Source organism: Notechis scutatus, chromosome 3 (assembly GCF_049901735.1).
Source record: "Notechis scutatus isolate UNSWTSFEM ecotype Mainland chromosome 3, rNotScu1.2, whole genome shotgun sequence".
Classification (NCBI taxonomy): domain Eukaryota; kingdom Metazoa; phylum Chordata; class Lepidosauria; order Squamata; family Elapidae; genus Notechis; species Notechis scutatus.
Window position 1 is genome coordinate 204568143 of NC_142011.1, and position 20034 is coordinate 204588176.

At 42.4% G+C, this 20034-nt stretch overlaps 1 protein-coding gene and 1 long non-coding RNA gene across 21 annotated transcripts in view; one reads left to right on the top strand and one right to left on the bottom strand.

Annotated features, from left to right (window-relative positions):
• The window catches only part of PTK2 (protein tyrosine kinase 2), a 216056-nt gene that overhangs the window by 43651 nt on the left and 152371 nt on the right, over window positions 1-20034 (bottom strand). For all 20 annotated transcript variants that reach the window (XM_087962246.1, XM_087962244.1, XM_087962247.1 and 17 more), the window contains 7 exons: window positions 18688-18772; window positions 14710-14810; window positions 13691-13806; window positions 12019-12119; window positions 10255-10344; window positions 7422-7626; window positions 1457-1568 (listed from right to left, as the gene is read on the bottom strand). In XM_087962246.1, the coding sequence (XP_087818372.1) occupies window positions 1457-1568; window positions 7422-7626; window positions 10255-10344; window positions 12019-12119; window positions 13691-13806; window positions 14710-14810; window positions 18688-18772 (810 nt within the window). The remainder of the gene's footprint in view (window positions 1-1456; window positions 1569-7421; window positions 7627-10254; window positions 10345-12018; window positions 12120-13690; window positions 13807-14709; window positions 14811-18687; window positions 18773-20034) is intronic.
• Window positions 3947-4528, top strand: LOC148131571 (uncharacterized). The gene is made up of 2 exons (XR_015749064.1): window positions 3947-4104; window positions 4248-4528. It is a non-coding gene; the product is annotated as an uncharacterized LOC148131571 (long non-coding RNA).

Here is a 20034-nt window from a genome sequence, read left to right on the forward strand (position 1 = left end):
TCATCCATAATAAGCCTTATTTTTCTAGTAAATCTTGGTGAAAATCTGGGAGCTAGTTAAACATGGAATGAGGGTGGAACTCAATATCCTTGGTTCTTGTGTTGTTCTTTTTACTGGGCCCTTGCAGACACAAGGCCCTCCTTGTCATGTTATCTGACAAGTTATATGAAGTAAAACTATAATTGTAAATATATTGTAAAAAAATTGTAAAAGGTATAATTAACATACATATATCAAATGGGGATATAAGTATTTCAAAAATTAATGTACAGAAAAGCATACAATTTTCATAGTATTCAGAGTAGGAAAAATCTTTTCCAAGTGTCAAGCAAACTCAGAGAAACCTGGCATTCCAACTGAAAGATTTTCGGTCAGAAAGCAGGCTATTTTTGACTTGCTTGTACCCCCATTCCCAGTCTTGCATCCTTCTCCTCCCAGTTCGTACCCCATCCTGTCCCTTCCTCTGCTCTGGATTTTATCTCACATTCTCTATTATGCATAGAATGAGAAATGAATTCCTGTGATTCCACACGGACTCCTATTTGCCTAGCAAACTTACGACACACTGTTTCTTAAGACCCAAGTTAAAAGTGCCTACACAAACACACTTCAAGATTAAGAAAATGGGACACAAATTATCAATGAGCAACTACACCAAGGGCTTCACCTCTCAAAAGACAAAGCTGACAAAACCAAAGCAGATATAAACCAAGCCTCAGAGCAAACAATCTCATTCTTCACAGAGTAAGGATTTCTCCCAGCATGGAGTAGAGAATGGAAGGAACTAATTTTGAAATGTTTCCCTAGGATGCCATCAATATATGTTTATGGACGTCAAGAATTCTCTCTTATCGGTCATTTATGAGATGACAAATAAGACCCGAAAAGGCAAAATAATCTAAAGATTGGATTCCCTCCTGGCAGGAGAAATTGAATGTAGAGAAGAATAATTAGCAACCTGGTTCAACATCACAAAAACTACACTGCTATCAGAAATAATCACTCTATTATTATTATTTTCAAGCAGAACTATACCTCCTTGCAACAACAAATAAAAAACATGCCAGAAAGACACCAAGTTACCAAATCTTTACAGGCAGTGACCATCATTTGTTATGGATTGTTTGTTCCAGATTATCAACCTTAGCTGGGTAATAATTATTTAGGGGGTCCTTGGTGCTCTCTGAGCTTGGTTGTTTCCTTGCAGACATTTCATGAAAACAACCATGCTCAGAGAGCACTAAGATCAACCCTGAGTTACAAATATTCTCTTCTATTGGTAGTTATTGAGTTTAAAAAAAGATTGTTGCTTGAATTTTAACAAAAGGGAATTTCGGTCTGTACGTGGTGGACTCAGCATTGCTGATCCCGTGAATTTACAACCCAGCAGAACAAAGCACTTAACTCTCTTTGAGGATAAAGGACATGAGATAAAAAAACTTCATTCCAATACTACCTTGGGAGGAGCTTCATCGGACCCTCCGGAATCCCAGGATACGGTGACTTGTCGCCTTGATTCCATCCTTATTCGTTCCTCCTGCTGCAGCTTCTCCTCCTCCAGAATCGTACTAAGGGGGAAATAAGCAGCGAGCTGAAGATAAATGACATGATGTCTCAGAATATAATAAATGTGGTCCTCCAGTCTCCTCCAAGTGCATTCCCCAAATCAGGGGTTCCAGACTGCAGACAAGTCAGGAATGCAGTAGACAAATATGTCTTCTTTTCTTTTTTCTTTTTTTCAGACAGCAACAGAAACGGTTAGACTTTTTGTAAGGTTATTCGGGAGGAATGGGAGGTGGGGGTAGGTGGGGGTTGGAGGGAATTGCATGCCTTTGCAAAATTAGCAACTCGGCATTGAAACGTAAGACTTTTAAACACTAACCCACATACCAGTGAAAGATATTTTTAGAAAGTTATGAGCAATTCCCAAAGAAGAAAGGAAGGAAGGAAGAAAAGCTGTATGTATGAATGGATGTATATCCCATTCCTTTCAATCTAAAAAGCTGTAATAGAGCAAGGGAAAAATATATTTGCTTGAAAGACATGAACACCGAAAATAAGTTGTCTTATTACTGAAAAAAAATCTTCTGACTCTCTTACAGTCAGTCACAAATCTACTAGCAAAATAACCTCAATTATTTTTCTTATTTATGTTTTTTGAACAATTGAAACATTCTCCTTAAAGAAGCAGAAATGTAATAATTGCTTTGTGAGGAGAGGGAGGGAATCTACTTAAATACATTTTTAAAAAAACCTTTAGTTCTCAGGTACTTACCAAACTCTCTTCCTGCCGTGCAAATTAGCCAACTGGATTACCCATCGTGGAAACCTTGAGTTGTAGCTTTCCAGATTTACTAAGCATTACAGAACCCTACTCTGGGTAATCACAGGAGTTTGAAGCTGGTCTGATCATTTCCACACTAGCCTCTCCAGAGCTGCAAGCTAGTCAGCCTGGCACTGGAACAACTACTGCGCTTTGGGTGCCAGTCAAGACTTTCTAACAAGCTATTTAGGATTTAGATCTTTTTTTGTCTGGTTCTCTAAGGCAGGGGTCTCCAACCTTGACAACTTTAAGCCTGGAGGACTTCAACTCCCAGAATTCCTCAGCCAGTTGCTGGCTGGGGAATTTTGGGAGCTGAAGTTGCCAAGGTTGGAGACCCTTGCTCTAAGGCACAAAAGGAACAAAGATAAGCTGTGCAAATCCTCTTTACCAGATCATCCTCGACATGGTCATGTCATGACAGCCATTAAGCGAAACAGTCTTGCTTAACAACCCTACTCCTTGCTCTCACTCATGTGGTCATTAAAACAAACACGTGGCTTGTTAAGTGGAGAGCACAAGGTGCCTCAGAGATGGAGGAGAACCTGGGAAGCCTCGTCCAGGCCCAGCTGCCCTGCGGCCTCCAAAGTCTCCCTCCTCCCACAAGATACACTACCTCAAGAAGAGTGGCATCAATAATTTATTTTTATTTTTATTTAATTGTTAAATGTATTGGCCACCCATCTTACCACAGGGGAACTCTGGGCAGCTTACAAGGTTAAAAGGGATGATAGCGGTGTTCCAATATTTGTGAGGCTGCCACGAAGAAGAGGGAGTCTATTATTTTCCAAAGCACCCGAAGGAAGGACAAGAAGCAATGGGTGGAAACTCATCAAGGAGAGAAGCAACCTAGAGCTAAGGAGGAATTTCCTGACAGGGAGAACAACAAACCAGTGGAACAACTTGACTCTTACAAAGTTGTGAATGCTCCAACCCTGGAAGTTTTTAAAGGACAATCATTTGTCTGAAATGGTACAGGGTTTCCTGCGTGAGCAGGGGGGTTGGACTAGAAGGCCTCCAAGATCCCTTCCATCTCTGTTACTCTGTTAAGGCAAGTCCAGTTTCAGATCCAAACCAGCTGAAATGGAGCCAATCCTCAGACGCTTTTCCCTCTGCTCCGACAAAGAAGAAAGCGTGACACGGAAGCAACTGTGAGACGCTGTGGACTGTTCCAAACCAAGGATGGAAAAATAATCACACCATCTGTCTTTGGGTAAGCACTTGAAGTGTCAGCTGGGAACACCTCACCATCTAAAGATGTTCCTGATTACCCTTTTTACATCTGTTTAGAATGCACCCCCTTAGCGTTAAAAGCCCGAGAACTCGCAGGAGGTTAGGAAAGTCCAACTGAATCATATTTTCCCAAACAGAATGTTATTTGTAGGACAGTAAAAACATGCAAGTCAAAGGGCATGTCATGTCGTGTGGCTTGCAAATCTGCCAGAATTTTTAAAACAGCTTCAAGACATTCCCTCGAAGTTTAGAGATTTTAAAATATGAAAAATGTACGTTCAAATAGGAATTTCACTATGCTGGGTAACCTTCCCCCCGCGCCCCCGGCCCCTGTGATCTTAAGCAAATTCTTCTGTTTCAACAGCAATTTTTTTCAATCTCTTTCAGACGCTTAGGATGAGGTAGAATGATGGAATTCGGAATGGATGGAAGAAATTCCAAAGCTCCTCTTAAATTTGTTTACTCATCTCATCACAGAACATTGGAAGAAAAATAGAATCCAACTCTCAACAATGTGCATGAAAACAAATCAAATCATCTAAGTCAGGGGTGTCCAACCTTGGCAACTTTAAGACTTGTGGACTTCAACTCCCAGAATTCCTCAGCCAGCAAAGCTGGCTGAGGAATTCTGGGAGTTGAAGTCCACAAGTCTTAAAGTTGCCAAGGTTGGACACCCCTGATCTAAGTGAAATAGCTCTTTGGTCACTTCTTAAGAACCTCCAGAAATGGAAATGACACCAAGGCCATAGCTAAACCATTCCCAACTTACTAAGTAAAAAAGATAAATTAAGATGGAAAGTTTCTATCCACATTTCACCATTAAAAGAAATAAAACTTTTAATTTACCACTAGAAAGAGTTAAAAAGCTTCAGAAAACTTTTGTGCCTGCCCTCTGCCTCTATAATTCCTATAAATGGCCTGGCAGATTTCAAAGTGGAACATACAAGATTATCAATAAATAAAAGCTGAAGGCAATTCTTTCCAGTGGATATTTTATTTAAGCCAATTTACCACAAGTTGGGCTGCAGTACAGCAACTAGAAATGCACTTTGGAAACTTAGTGTAATATGAGCTTGCTTATTGCTAGATTTTATAGACCTTTTAAAACCCGAGCATTTCTGCACAATGTCCCAAAGGTGCTTGTTCCAAAGGCAACTGGACTTTGTTTTTCCTTGAAGACGTTTCGCTTCTCATCCAAGAAGCTTCTTCAGTTCTGACTGAAGAACTGTCAGAATTGAAGTCAGAACTGAAGAAGCTTCTTGGATGAGAAGTGAAACCTCTTCAAGGAAAAGCAAAGTCCAGTTGCCTCTTGGAAAAAGCACCTTTGGGACAACCAGGACCTGGATGACTGAAAACCTCCACAGACATTTCCGCACAATTTTATTTCATCAGAAATGGAACACGGTATTTAAAAAAGGCCGAATATTGAGCTGTTGAAGGAGACACTGGTCAAAGCATTAGGTTCCTCCCACAGAAGTGTGCCCACAAGGCAGGAAAAGCACTGAAATGTATAAACTGAGGGTTCATCACACGGGCCTTCTAGGATCAAGAATCCCAGCTTGTCAAACCCACAGCAGCAGCTCCTTGCCTGAGACCATCATGGCTCTCTGTGCCTTTTTTCATTCCCTATGTTTGAAATCATCGGCTTTGGACGCAATACATAAAGGAAGAAGATTTCTTTCTCACAGAAATCACACCCAAAAAAGTGACAATAGAAAACACACACACACACAAAAAGTCAACTCTGAAGTGGGACGCAGCGTTGCTTTTGTGGGCACATCATAATGTAAAATCAGAAATGGGTTTCAGCTGCCCACAGTTGCCTCACCAGAAGGGAATTCCCAGCACTTCAGCGCAAAGGGGCTGATTTAGCCTTTATGGAGGGACGGCGAAGCCAAAGGCATTTCTCTTTCTTCAGAGAAAAGAAGAAGAAGGGGGATAAAAGTTAATGGGAGTTATTTAAATTTAGACTGGCTGAAATTGGAGATGTGACTCATTTCTGGGCCTCTCGTGAAAAGAAAGAACAGCAATATTTTATTTTATTCTGCTCAAGCGGGAATGAACAGTATTCCAATGATCTCTTACAGTCAATTTCTTCCCAAGCATCCCCTCGAGGATTACACCCGTTTTCATCACTGTTGTGGTGACTTCAGGCAGAGGGGCTTTTTACTTGCAGCTTCGCAGCTATGGAATGCAGGTAGTCCTCGACTTACGACCACACTCGAGCCCAAAATTTCTGGTGCTAAGCAAAACATTTGCTCGGTGAGTTTGGCCCCATTTTATGACTTTTCTTGCCACCACTGTTCAACGAAATGGCTGCGGTTGTTAAGTTAGTCACGCGGTCGTTAAGTGAACCTGGCTTCCCCAACTGACTTTGCTTGTCAGGAGGTCGCAAAAGGGGCTCATGTGACCCCGGGGGGGAACACTGCAACCGTCGTAAATATGAGTCGGTTGCCAACGTTCACATTTTTGATCACGTGACTATGGGGATGCCTGCAATAGTCATCGGTGTGAAAAATGGTCATTAAGTCACTTTTGTCGGAGCCATTGTAACTTCAAATGGTCATTAAATGAATGGTTGTAAGACAAGGACTATATGTAAAGGACGAGGGGGAGGGGGAGTTACCAAGCCCTATTGCTTCTCCCTTTTCTGGCAAGTTATGGAAAGCAAATTATTCTGAAGTACCTTTGAGAGCGACACCAATCCATTTAGATATCCAGATCATCCTTGATTTTTACAACCATTCATTTAGCCAGTGTTTAAAAGTTACAACAGTACTGGAAAAAGGGACTTACTCCTGGTTGTTGCACTTACAAGACAGTGGAGACAGCATCTCCAGTCATGTGATACAAATGTAAGCACTTCGCAGCAAGCCTGTATTCACTGTATCCTATCCCAGGGTTCAAGGACCACCGTCTGCAACAACCTTCACAGCTGGCTTCCAACAAGCAAAGTCAATCGGAGCGGGGAGGGAAGCTGGATTCACTTAACGACTGCCTGAGTCAACTTAAGAACTGCAGCAATGTCCTTAACAATCGTGCCAAAAAAGATCATTAAAATCGGGTGTGATTCACTTAACAACTGCCTTGCTAGGTGTTGGAAATTCCCAGTTGTGAGTGTTAAGTCAAGGAATACTCGTATATAAATTATGAATACAATTCTGCTTTGGTATTTGGAGGGTGGAATTTGGGGATTGTTTTGGATTGTATCACTTTTCCGATATTGCTATCCCACTTATCCCCATGATTAATAATTGTACCATGTGGCTGGACATCTATATCCCAGAAAAGCAGAGCAAACGAAGTCTGAAGATTTAAAGTCCTGGCTTCAGAGCTGAATTAGAAGGTACCCCAATCTAGCTTTTATTCCACAAACAAACGTTTTAAGCAAAGTTTTGTTTAAGCAACAAGAAAAGCAATGTCTCCGTAGCCCAAATCCTACCATGGGACCATCTCTGCTAGCAACCAATAAAACGTAATAGTACAACATGGTCGACATGAGAACACATGAAAAGGAAACGAGGAATTCACAATGGATGCTGCTTTTAGAGACAGCCTTTGGCAGCAATTTAACAGGCACCATTCACATGTTGTCAGAAAAACATAAAACAGAACAATTATGTGACCGTGACATGATTCAAATTACAATTATTCTGTTATTCTTGGGGGTAACATTGCTTTAATTTAAAGCGAGGGCGTTCCAAATTGCAATCAAGACTAACCAAAACCTGGTTCACAAGGAAACACCACCGTATCCCTTGTTCCAAACAAATCTCTATGACTGCCCCCACCCAACGAATGACTATTATTTTTGCATAGGAAAAAAATGAGCGTATTACATATGAGCAAAAAGAAAAGGAATTCTTACTTCAGTTGAGCTTTAAGTTCTGTAAATCGTGGGCGCCTGCTGGGATCGTAAGCCCAACATTTGGTCATGAGGCTGTAGAGGGTAGGCGGGCAGTTGGGCGGCATCGGCAACCGCTCGCCGTTTTCGATCCGGCCAATCACGTCGTTGTTCTTCACTCCTTGAAAAGGCTTGATGCCGTGCATTAAGATTTCCCACATGCATACACCTGGGAAACGGAGAAAAAAAAAAAGAACGGCTGACTCTCCCGAAAGCCAACACTGGAAGTGAAACCGAACGCTGCCTTCAGAAAAGGCATCAGCCATCCTGAGATCATAACATTGGAATTCTTACTCACGTCTCCAGGTAGTCGATGACTACCTGTCTGAGAATGGGTAGCAAGCATTTATGAGAAATGACACGAGCTGGCAGGCAAACATGAGCTACAAGCTTATCAGAAAGGAACCGGAACATGCCCATTTTTTAAAATATAAATTTTACAATTTACGGTGGCTCCGTGGCTAAGACGCTGAGCTTGTCGATCAGAAAGGTCGGCAGTTCGGCGGTTCGAATCCCTAGCGCCACGTAACGGAATGAGCTCCCATTACTTGTCCCAGCTTCTGCCAACCTAGCAGTTTGAAAGCATGTAAAAAAATGCAAGTGGAAAAATAGGGACCCCTTTGGTGGGAAGGGAACAGTGTTCCGGGCACTTTTGGCATTTAGTCATGCTGGCCACATGTCCACGGAGATGTCTTCGGACAGCATGAAGGACCAGGCCATGGTGCCTTTGCCAGCAAAAATGGAACTTGGGAGGCTGTGCACTGCCCCGCTGACCTCCGTTTTCACTGGCAGAGGGTTGCAGGAGGCCGTCACAGCCAAAAATGGAGCTCGGGAGCCATTTTTGCTGGCAGAGTACTCGGGACACCACAGGTGCCCCAGAATGTCAACTAAAAAAATACTCCTTTGGTCTTTTTACTTGCTAGCAAAAAGGAAGGGGGGGAAGTAGTGCATTCCCCAAATGCTTCAGATAATTGCTAGGCAGCCGAAGCTGTTGGCATGCAAGATTATTACTGGAGAGCATGATTGATGACTTTTGGCTATGATGTGTCCCATTGGAAAATATACATCCAGGGGATGGGGGGAAGATCAGGATCAAGGGGGAAATGAATGATGTATTTTAGTGTTGGCTGCACCCAGGTAATGCCGACATGGTCACTCCTAATAATTTTTTTTTTACTCTGAGAGATGCGGCTAGAGATTTATGATTTGAATGGGGTGGATTTGTCGGAGTCTGACACAGACATGAGTGACATGGAGCTGGCCACGCCCACCATGGCCCCCTGAGATCAAACACAACCCTGATGCGGCCCTCAATGAAATCGACTTTGACACCCCCTGTACTATGGTATCAACTAACAAGAAAAGACGCAGTCAAAGATCGGCCCCAAAGGAAAAAAAGGAAATTTTGCTTCCATGCACACAGACATGAGTGACATGGATAGCATTTCCTACGCCCAACCATTAGCCCCCTAAGATTTCTTCAAACACTGTTATGCGGCCCTTCAAGGGCAGTGAAAAACTGACGAGCCTTTTGACACCCCTGTGCAACTTCCATGACGAGCAAATGCCAGCAATGTCAGTATTTATGGCAACAGAGTCCTAGGCTTCAACTTCTGACGGGGGAACATGTTACTAACTTAACAACTGCATTGATTCACTTAACAACTGTGGCAAGAAAGGTCGTAAAATGGGGGCAAAACTCACTTAATAACTGTCAACATAAATTTTGGGCTCAATTGGGGTTTTAAATTAAGGATTACCCATATAGGTAGACCGAGAAACCGCCTTATTTTCTCTAGTGTCAACAGACTAAATTCCTTTGCAATTCAGGAGATAAACATAGCGAACATTGCTTTTTACTGCCTTTCTTTCTTCTAGACCTGTAGGAAATGACTAAAATGGGCTCCATCAAGCCTTTTCATACAAAAAGAGACACCATGCATTTGTATGGGAGAAACAGCGCTGCAGGAGAAGACCAGTGGTGGAATTTAATTTTTTTTACTACCGGTTCTGTGGGCGTGGCTTGGTGGGCGTGGTGTGGCGTGGCTTGGTGGGCGTGGCAGGGGAAGGTTACTGCAAAATCCCCATTCCCTCCCCATTCCTGGGGGAAGGATACTGCAAAATCCCCATTCCCTCCCCACCCCACTAACCTGCTTTCCAGCTCCGTTCTCCTGTGCAGGGAAACAAAAGAAGACCCAGCCGATCAGCTGGGACTCGGGAGGCAAGGAATAGATGGGAGCGGGCCAAGTCAGAGGTGGGATTTGCCGCTTCTCCAAACTACTCAAAACTTCCGCAACCGGTTCTCCAGAACTGGTCAGGATCTGCTGAATGCCACCTCTGGAGAAGACCCAAAGGTGTTTTTTTTTTCCGAAAGGCAACCAGACTTACTTGGTTCTTTTTCCTTTGAAAATGTTTCACTTCTCATCCAAGAAGCTTCTTCAGTTCTAACTTTCTTAGCTGAAACGTTTTCAAAGGGAAAAAAAAACCCAAGAATGTCCAGTTCCCTTTTGGAAAAAGCACCTTTTTTCCAAAAAAGAAGGCAAATCCCTTTTGCGACGTTCTGACAAAGAAAGTCAATGGGGAAGCCAGATTCATTTAATAAATATGCTACTAACTCAACAACTGAATGATTCACTTAACAACAAGAAAGGTTGTAAAATGGGGCAAAACTCAATTAGCAAACATCTCACTTAGCAACATAAATTTTGGGCTCAATTGTGGTCATAAGTCGAGGACTAACTGCACTCATTCAACAAACGAAGGCAGAAATATAGGAAACTTGCTGATCTTCTCTTACCAAACATCCAGACATCACTGGCTGAGGTAAAACGTCGGAAGTTGATGGATTCTGGGGCCATCCATTTGATGGGCAATTTTCCTTTTGAAGCTATAGTGAACAAATGAAATCTATTCAGGACATCTTAAAAATCATTATTCTGCTCCACTCCATATATTTTACACTGTTGGGCTGCGATGCACGTTTCCCAGTCTGAATGGGTTGGCTGAATTTTTCGCCAGCTTGGGCTGTTATTGTTGCATTTTTCATAATAAATGAATTTTGGTCTTCATCATTACTGAAAAAACAGGAAGGCTTGATAGTGAAATTCAGTGTATGCTATTGCTTCTTACAAATGAGCTATGTATGGTTCACCCCTCACCTTCATCACATACTGTCATATCTCTTGGACATTTGAACATTAAGTAAATGCGTCTGGATCAAAGATGACCCAGCCACAAAGCTTTGCCCAGAAAGCAGCACAATCGTCACAAAGTCGTCCCGGAGTTGGGCTGCAAAAATATGAATGACTGCAAGATGGCAGTAAAGTATTCAGCATCTATCAAATACTATCTAGCAGTCGTCCAGATGTTTACACACCAAATACAATATGCCTGATATAATACATGCCCCAATTTTTATCAAATGCAATCAAGACTATAAAATCGGCAGTCTCCAGGGATCTCAATTGGGGCAGGGTGTCAGCGTTCCAGCAACCCTCCATTCCAACCAATAACTCCAAGACAGACATCTCCCAAAAATTCCTTTTATTTGGATAGTAACTGGCACATCTGTGGAATCCCAAATCTGAAGTTCTGGGCTTCCTTGCAATAACTAAAAACTACAAATCCATCCCCTATACCCATCACCACATCACATGGCCCAATCACCATCCGTCCCAAAGTAAGACTTCCTTTTCACTATGCACAACACTACCTGACCTTGAATCAGCAAAAGAATGTTATTATGTCTGTCTAGATATATTCCAATGGATTCCCCCCTCCCACTTTCCCAGGCTCAATTGTGGCAGCGTAGAAGCATCAGATCTCAACATGGCTTCCAAAGCTGACACAGGGGAGGCATTGGAAGGTCTGGGGCAGGTGGGCCTATGTCTGCACTATCTCGGAGGCACCCCATGCTCTGCTCAGTGACATATCAGGGAGAGCAAGGATGGAGGTTGTTAAGCAAGGCAAATCAATGGGTGCTCGCTTAACTACCTTCACAACTTGCGACCACTATGGGCAGGCTCCATTGTGATCATAAGTTTAGGACTACCTGTAAAATAACATTTTACAGATTCTATAATACTGCGTATGAGAACTCTCACATGGTTTCCAATTCTTTTTGTTCAACAGTATAGAATCAATTTGCTACTAAACTTAGAAAAAAAAACAGATCAATTCTTTGCCATGACTCCTTTATACAAGTCCTCTGTCAAAAAGGAAGAAGGAGAAAAGGAAGTCTGTCAAGAATCTTTGGAGCCTGATCTCGTGGTGCCAGGATCCAGCCAGCAGTAAGATTTCATAAGTAATGCCTCTAACCCTACAATCCTGGACTGTGAGCTCAGCATTTCATTTTGTTACTTGATGCCAAATCTGAAGTAGACCTGACAACACAATTACTGACCTTTTAAAATAAAATACTTAAATGGACCTTGACTATACTGGTTTTTAATTCTGGACTGCTGACTTGTGCCTCTTGTCCTATGTTCTATGATAACTCTAAGATAGGATACTCTTTTTACTCAACAGAGGCTGTAGACAGTGACTGGGTGGACACACTTACCTTTATAATATGTGCTATCTTCCATATACCGAGATAAACCAAAATCACCTAGTTTCACACAGTCTGTAGAGGACACCAGCACGTTTCTAGCAGCAATATCCCTGGTAGAAGACACAAATGTAAATCATTCAACATGTAAGGCATCAGCACCTGAACACATCTCAGGCACATTTAATCGAATTATTTTTGCACCAAAAATCTATCACATTCCTGTTCTCTTCCAACAAAAAGGCATAATATATCACATTACATACTGTATGAAAATCTAACTGGATTAGACAATTATACCTGAATATAAGGGCAACCAACATTTACACAGCTTGGTACTGACATCTCCAACTAAACTTTCCATTAATTTTTACACAAAATGCTTCAAGTAGTGGAATCTTTTTGACACAGGCCTGCAATGGTACCACTGTTCTTGTTTCCAAATTCTGACTCCCAGAAAGAACTTCACACGCCACTATAAATTTTTGCACTGAGGGTAGTTTTTAGGGGAATTTACTTAAATCCCCCAGTGCCCCCCCCCCAAAATAGCCCAACATTCTCTGTCCTCTCTAGTAACATCAGGATATCATCCGGTCACTCCAGGTCTTTGGAAGCTGTCTTTATTTTTCCTTTCCTGAAATGATAGCTTCCTGTAGATAGAAAGTTGCACACTGCTCCTGCTGGGGGCTGGATCCCAAACCTCGGTAACCATTTCATTGTGGTACCAGATGTTTGGAGAAGCAGACAAAAGAACAAGCGAGCAATCTTCCTATTAATGCTACTTAAGTCTTTCCAGTCTCCTTACAATGAAATGTACAAGCGTATGCACATCAAAGCAGGAAAAAAAAACCAGGATTTTTGTTTTAAGGAAAACAAGACTAATTTATGGTTCTTTGACCCCTTAGTTAAAAAAATCAGGCAGACTCTAGTCTGAATCTGAGTTCTGAATCTTGCTTGCATCTTTGCCTGAGTATTATATAAGATTCTTATTAAAAATAATGTGCTGTACAGGGTGTTGTAAGGATTAGAAGATACTGCATCCAAAACCACCTTGAAACTTTTACAAGTATGCGTGAACTCAAAGTTTTATAGTGTGTGTCTGACCTCCTTTTTTAATAGAGTATTTTCTTTACTCTTAAAAATGTCAAGTATTCCTCCGATTGCTTTCCATTTGAATTACCAGTCCATTAAACGGTTAAACGGTTTTCAGGAAAACTCTTATTGCTTATCTCAAGGTCTGGAGGTTGCAGGTTGTTTGAAACTGGAAATTGGAAATCACAAGGGGCTTTGGAAGAAAACTCCTTTCTGACTCACTTGGTGCTACTGTTTTAGAAAACACTGGAAGAGGCTGCCCAGTAGATGTCACCCTTTGCCAAATCTCTCACATGCTGCTGGATTTGGAACAGTTAATACTCCCAAAGAGGCCGACAAATCAAGGATGAAAATAAGTGGATTCTAAGATGTTAAAATATTACTCACCCTTGTTCATTAAATCAACATAAAGGGAATCACTTTATGTTGTGAGATGGGCAGCTATGCAAATTTCATAAACGCATGGAATAATGGAAAACGTAGTTCTGGGTAAGAAAACCCATTACCACTGAACCCAACATGGCTGCTACACCAGGCAGCAATGTATGCCATTTTTAGAGGATAATATTTTGGAGGGAGCTGATGAACTTACCTATGTACAAACCGTTTGCTCTCTAAGTAGGCAAGTGCTGTGCTAAGTTGGTAAGCGTACAGTATCAAGGACGCCAGATCCAAGCTGTATTTTCTGACTTGCAGAAATGATCTCAGCTACAGGATAAAGGAAAGAGAGGGAGGGAGGGAGGGGGAGGGAGGGAGAGGGAGAGGGAGAGGGAGGGAGAGGGAGGGAGAAGGAGAGAAAGGTTAGACTAAGCAAAAATAAATCCAGGAACAGAATGTTGCAGCGCAAAGGATCTCGATTCAACATGTTACAGCGCAAAGAACTCAACTGCCTTGTGTCTCTCTTCTCCATTCCACTCTCCTCCTTCTCATGGCTATTGAGCATACTCAATTCTCACTGGGCTGTTGCAAAGAAACTGTGATTTCTAAGCAACCACTGGGCTTCTACAAGCAGTCCTAGCAGTGGCCTCACTCTGGCCTCGGTCATTGGGATGCTCAGCTATTAAAAGGGAAACAGTGACAATATTCAAGTTGGGCTACCTCTGCTGATCTTTAGAATTAAATGACTTTCCTTCCAATCAAAAGGTGCATGTTTTACAAAAGCTTGGGCCCTCATACTCCAAACCAGGGGCAGGCAACTATGACCCCCTTTTACGATGCTGCAATGGTCGTTAAGTGTGAAAAAATGGTCATACGTCACATTTTTCAGTGTCACTGTCACTTAGAACGGCCGCTAAAGCCAAGGACTACATGTACGGTGGGGAAAGATACGGTGGGGAAAGATACGTATTTACGATCCTTTTCCGCTCTCCTCTTCCCAGTGGAAAAGCAGAGAGGTGTCACTCAACCCCACACTGAGAAGCACAGGTTTAGGTCTCCTCTTCCGATTCCACAATTCCCATGGGACTCAAATCGAAGCCTACGATTCTGCCGTTGACAAATGCCGGTGACTCTCTGTCCCTTTGAGAAAGACCTCCATACGATACATCCACGTCCCCCAAAGCCTTTATCGAGCCCCCGAGGACGGGCATATTCTTGATGGATTCTGCTCACCTCTCCCTGGGTACAGAGCTCCATAATGATCCAAACAGGGTTTTCCGTGATGACGCCAATCAGCTTCACAATGTGGGGGTGATCAAACTGACGCATTGTTACTGCAACAGGGAAAGCAAAAGTTCTCGTGAAATGGAGGCATGCTGTGATGGGGCGATCAGAAAGCAAGGGGGTTGAAACAGATTCTAGACTGACTAGCACTTCAGGCTTATATACCGCTTCACAGAATTGATGCCAGGGCTCCTCTGCCCCCCATCAAAATTAAGTAGAGATGTTTGACAAAAGCCTTAGGTAACCATACTAATATCTCACAGATCTTTGCATTAATTGTTGGCTATTAAAAGCGATGATTGAGGAGGAATCAACAGTGATGGTTTGATTGAATGATACTGTCATGCCCCTGTCGGAATCTGATTTGGAGGAGGAAGCCGAGCAACTGACAGGGAGTGGGAGTGTGGCTCCGTTGGCTGTGGAAGAAAACTGGGGAAGGGCAAAGGCCACCTGGGCAGAGCAGGGGAGAAGTAGAGCAAGTGAGAGGGAATTCGAAGGAAGATCCAGGCCCACTCCCTCTTCATCCTAGGGCATGCAGGGAGGAACGGAGAAGAGAGCAACGTGGGTTGCATGGCTTGTGGGGAAGTAAAGGGCCCTGATTCCCTTCATTAGCTGCAGCTGGGCACACAGTGTATAAAAAAGGAAGCTGCGCAGAGCAAGCTGTTGGGAGCAAAATATCTTGTATCGTCATGGCTTATCTATGTTCCTGGTGTCTTCCCAACTGTGAGTTTTGCCATGCTTTCAAGTCTGAAATTTCTTCTCCTGCCCTGTCAAGCAAATTACTTCAGTTTGGTTTGTTTGGATTTTAAATCACAGTTATGTGTACCTTGTTTTGGACTGAATTTTCTACAGTTAAAGGCTGTTCCTGGGAGAGTTTTTCTCCAGCCAAAGGTAACCTGGACACTGGGGGCAAAGTTGGAGATAATAAAGGGACGCTTATCGCTTATTTGACTATGTTGCCTTTGTGCCACACCCCGGCTCATCACAGACACATTTTCTCTTAGATCACACAGAGACTGTCCAGGGCTGAGGGAGTCTTTTTGAAAGAGTCAAGCTCTCTTCATCCATAGCACTGGCACTAGCGCTTAGACTTATACACCGCTTCACAGTGCTTTACAGCCCTCTCTAAGTAGTTTACAGAGTAAGCCTATTGCCCCCAACAATCTGGGTCCTCATTTTACCCACCTTGGAAGGATGGAAGTCTGAGTCAACCTTGAGCCTGGTGAGAATCAAACCCCTGGCAGTCAACAGAATTATCCTGCAATACTCCATTCTAATCACTGAACCCCCAGTGGGGTAATCTCAGATTAGTTAAAAATGTTTCATCAAACCCATTTCCCATCTACAGGCTGTCCTCGACTTACGACTGTAATGGAGCCTCCCATTGCTGGTGTAAGTTGCGACTGGAGAACAATTTAACCGGGGTGGTATAGAGTCTCCTGCTTGAGCAGGCGATTGGTCTAGAAGATCTCTGAGGTCTCTCCCAGCCCTATGGTTTTATGACCAGCATAAAGTGGGCTGGTCACATGAACAACATGAATATTTTTTGGTGTGGTGGTCATTAAGTGAATCAATGGATTACTATGGGCATGGGTTTGCCGAAAACCAGAAGTAAATGTTGATTTTCGGCAGAACTGTTGGAAAATGCACTCAAAGGCAACCAAAGGAAGGTACAAGCAGCTGCTAATATGTCCCAGTACTGAGTGACCAAAGTTTGGTCACGTGGCCACGAGCAGCAAGGGCACCTTGACTGCCGAAAGTTCAAATTTGGGTCATATATAGCCTGCTGTGGATCTGTCATACCTTCTAACAGTCGCTAAGCGACTGGCCATAAATTGAGGACTCTCTGTAAAAGGTTCACACAGGAAATCATTTTGTTTTCAGAGTAAACTGCCATTGTTTCTGGGAAATGGGCTACGTGGCTGAACCTTCCCACCGTTTCATATGCTCACTGTCAGCTCTCTATTTTCATTTCTCTCCCATTTCCAATATCTACTGTGATGAGCGTTGCTTTTGCAGATATACTAATGCTAATCATGATTACTTTTACACCAGCTCTTGAAATGAAAGCATATTTAGCCCCGATTTCAGTATCCAAAGCACAGATGTAACACTAAAATGGGTTAGAGCTGGAAGACATTGGAAGAGAAGTGCAGAAGCATAGCATGCATTTTTAATTTCACAACCATGCTGAAAAGGCCAGGAATTTTCCTTCTGAGGAGCCACTAAGGTGTGACAACAATTTAATATCTTTCGATCAGCTTAAATTGATTCAGTTCAAGAACAGATGGCTTGCAAAATATAAATTGGCGACAATTATCACTAACTAGGCTTCAAAGCTTCAAACCCGCCGTATAAAAAAAACTCTTATTGATTCACAGTGTCTACGCTTCATTTGGGCATTTCTTCATTAGAGCAGAAAGAAGACAAATGGAACACTATTCAGACAGATGCACTGAGTTGTGATGGAGTACAACCCTGACATGAATATGATGTCCACAAGAAAAACTCATTTACTCCTTTGGCTGGCATCAAGCCTATTGATGAGGAGTATAATTGCTTTATGATCAATCTCAAGAGCACAGGAGTTAAAGCTCGCACTGAATGAAATGGAAATTGGTTTGTTGTGGCTGTGGAAGAGATAGCACTCCGTTGCCAAACCTGGAACATTCATCTTTTATCTCATGACATACACAGGAAAATTCTAAAAAAACATACATTATTGGAGTAGCAGATTTATCTTGGCTGCTCATGATTTGATCGCCGTTCTAAACTACGTGTGTAGTTTGAACAGAGTATTACAAATCTGGATTTATGAATCAAATCTCAGCCTGTATTTCTCAACTGCAAGACTGTCGATCCAAGGACAGGAATGCAACCCGTCTGTCTGTCTATTTGCTTACTTTTAGGCAATCCCATTCTCTGGTGAGATTACACTAGCAAAAAAAGGGGGGGAAAGAATAATCGCAAAACCCTAACAAAAGCATCTCAGTAAAAGTATTCCAAAGAAATGCACAAAAAATGTATATTTTATTATAAACTCTTATTTATAATGAAGATCTATAAAATCTAATGAGGGCAGACCTGCGCATCCACACAACCTCCCAAAAGCTCGATGGAACAGAATAATCTCTAGTGCAGAGGTCTCCAACCTTGGAGTTGAAGTCCGCCAGGCTTAAAGTTGCCAAGGTTGGAGACCCCTGCTCTATGCACTATTACTCAAACTCGGCAACTCTATGATGAGTAGACTTCAACTCCCAGAATTCCCCAGCTATTGGACTGACATAACAGTGCCCCCAGCTGGCCAGGAGAGCCAAATCCTGCCTTTTTCAAGAACATGCCAACGACATCCATAGGCAGCCAGGTTAGCACACACCCATGCCTGGAAAAGGGAAGGTCAAGCCACAGTGCATGTGGGTGAGTGGGAAAAGAGGAAGAGATGCAAGCGGCTGTGGAAGTGGGGAGCAAGGTCTGGGCCAGGACAAACAGCAGGCAAGCGAGCCAACGGTCAACTGCCAAGACCATAAGCCACACAAAACAGCCCACCTTGGTTTGATCCCCTGCCTGGAGCCAGCTTGGCTTTGCAACTCAGTAGTCGCAGTGCTTGTGAAAAAGAGCTGGGAGCTTTGTAGCAGCTTTATTCTGCAGCTGTGTTTATAAAAGGAGGAACCCCACCGAGGCAGCACATAATCCCCAATAAGTACAAGCACTTCTGAGGGGAGGGGATGAGGACAAGATGCCACTTCGAGAACTTTGCTTAACAGGGCAAGAGCCAATGGTTGGGAGGGGGTGGGTGCTATGATGCCGTGTACAGTTTTTTCAGCTAAGTTGTGGTGTTTGTTTCCGGTCTTTGCAAAAAGAACCCCTCACATACTCACCCTAAACCTACCAAAATTGAACAAAAAAGAGAAGATTTTCATAACTTACAGGCTTCTTGCAAGAATTTCTCTCTTATGCTGTCCGAAGTACAGTTTTTACACGTTTTGATTGCAACTGCCATGGCAGGGTTTTCCTACAAGATAGAAAGCCCACGTTATACAGACGAAAGGAATCACACAGATAAAACATAGATTCTGATGTTGTTGGGTTTTTTTGTTTTGTTTTTAAACAGTGTTTCATAGACTTTGCAAAGAAAAAGCGGTAATTTTCTAAAGTTAGCATTTTCTCATGAACCACACAACTGAATATGACAATTTATATATGAAATGTTGGAGTGGAATTGGGAAAGGTTTCCTCCCTTCATTAATGCTCAGGACAGAGTAATCTGAAATTCTGTAAATACTAACATAAACAAACCTGTTAGGGTTTTGGAATTAACCCCTAGAAGAGTATTGCAGCAGTAGTCAAGCCAGGCAGCCAAAGGAGAGTGGAAGGGCCCCAGAGTATACACACACTGAACACAAACACTGTTTGTAGTTTAAATAGTTTTTAATCCAGTTAGAGTTTAAGCATTGTCATTCAGTCCATTAAGTCATTCACAGTATTTCCATCCAGTAAGACTCACTATTACAGTCCAAGTTAAGAGTCCTTGCAATATCTTTATCAGCCGATAAAGATATCTTCTCCTCCTCCGGTTTCACTCTCCAGAGAAACAAACGCTGGATATTCAGTAGAATTACGCAGTAATCAGCAAACAGTAGCAAACAATAACAGTTCAGTCACAGGCACTCACAGTCAGTAATCACAGTTAGTCGCAGCAGCACACAGTAACAGTAGCACACAGTTACAGCCAGCAGACAGTAAGCTTTCCAGCTTCTAGTGCTTCCTTATATTGTAACTTCTAACCGCACCCTTAATCGGCTAATTGCCTGCTGCATTGTGCTTAAAGTGATAAGCACTTAAACCATGATATCTAAGTTTTATATATTTATTCACCCAAACCATATTTGGTATCAATGTTATACCTAACATACTCCCCTTTTGGGTGAAATAAATATATAATACCTTACAATCTTATCCCATATTTTCACAACTCTCTTGGTGCTTACTGGCACCTTGGGCTTTAGTAAAATTATCAGCTAAATTGTCCTCCGACATACAGTACTCTAGCTGAATCATCTTACTTCTTACAGATTGTCTCACGTTTAGGTATCTTAGATCTGTATGCTTGCTCCTTGTTTTTACTCCAATATTTGTGGCCATTTGAATTGCTGCCTGATTATCTTCATGTACAATTATAGGATAATCTACAGTTATACCTATATCAATTAACATTTGTTTATACATTATTAATTCTGTACATAACAATGATAAACAGGAGAATTCTGCCTCCAT